A 724-nucleotide genomic window follows, 5' to 3' on the forward strand; every position below is an offset into this window, starting at 1 on the left:
ATGTCACCCTCCTCCTCCTACCTGTATGAGGTGATGCGCTGATGGCCAGAACTCCCCACTCTGTGATACTGTCAGGTAGGGGTTTGTCAAGGTTCTTAGACGCCAACCTGTGGATCAGATTCATGTCTCTGTTAACACCAGCAAGGAGGTCCAAAACAGCAGCCTCTTTATAGTAGATGTAACAAAAATGGTATGGTATAGCTGTACAAATGTTATTTTACTGTATTAAAGTGAAGATAAGACCTGTGATTTAAAGTGGTGATTGGGGTTGACTGATGCATTTCACATTGCAAACACACAATGCACAGGATAAGCAACACATACAGGTATCTTCATTAGTATAGAATACAATTGCATGTACATGTGCACACATGCTGTTGTAAAGGACACTCTGAGCTGTTTATTTAGTGGTTATCACTAAATAAACATGATGCAACACGAGGGATTCACAGTGCTATCTGTTTTGTCTCGCATTATGATGAAACAGAGTGAGATACTTTGGATCATCCCTGCTCCAGTTTTTTAACCTTCGTATGTCAAATATCACTAGCTGGATTTGGATAAGACTTTTAGGGACCAGTTGCTGGTCCGTTCCAGCATTTTCAACTTTATGTCAACAGACACAGGGGCATGCTACTGTAGACTGTTTGTTTAAATATCCAGATACTGGGCAGACAAGATTTTCAAATAGACACTCAAACTCAGTTTACACTATAATTGCTGT

At 40.3% G+C, this 724-nt stretch overlaps 1 protein-coding gene across 1 annotated transcript in view; it reads right to left on the reverse strand.

The window, feature by feature from the left end:
* LOC118326389 (venom factor-like) overlaps window positions 1–724 on the reverse strand; it is a 27,233-nt gene that overhangs the window by 11,110 nt on the left and 15,399 nt on the right. Inside the window, exon 22 of the mRNA XM_035659370.1 lies at window positions 22–107. Within this exon, the coding sequence (XP_035515263.1) occupies window positions 22–107 (86 nt within the window). The remainder of the gene's footprint in view (window positions 1–21; window positions 108–724) is intronic.

Source organism: Morone saxatilis, unplaced genomic scaffold (assembly GCF_004916995.1).
Source record: "Morone saxatilis isolate NCDOM2014 unplaced genomic scaffold, NCSU_SB_2.0 Contig17, whole genome shotgun sequence".
NCBI classification, from domain to species: domain Eukaryota; kingdom Metazoa; phylum Chordata; class Actinopteri; family Moronidae; genus Morone; species Morone saxatilis.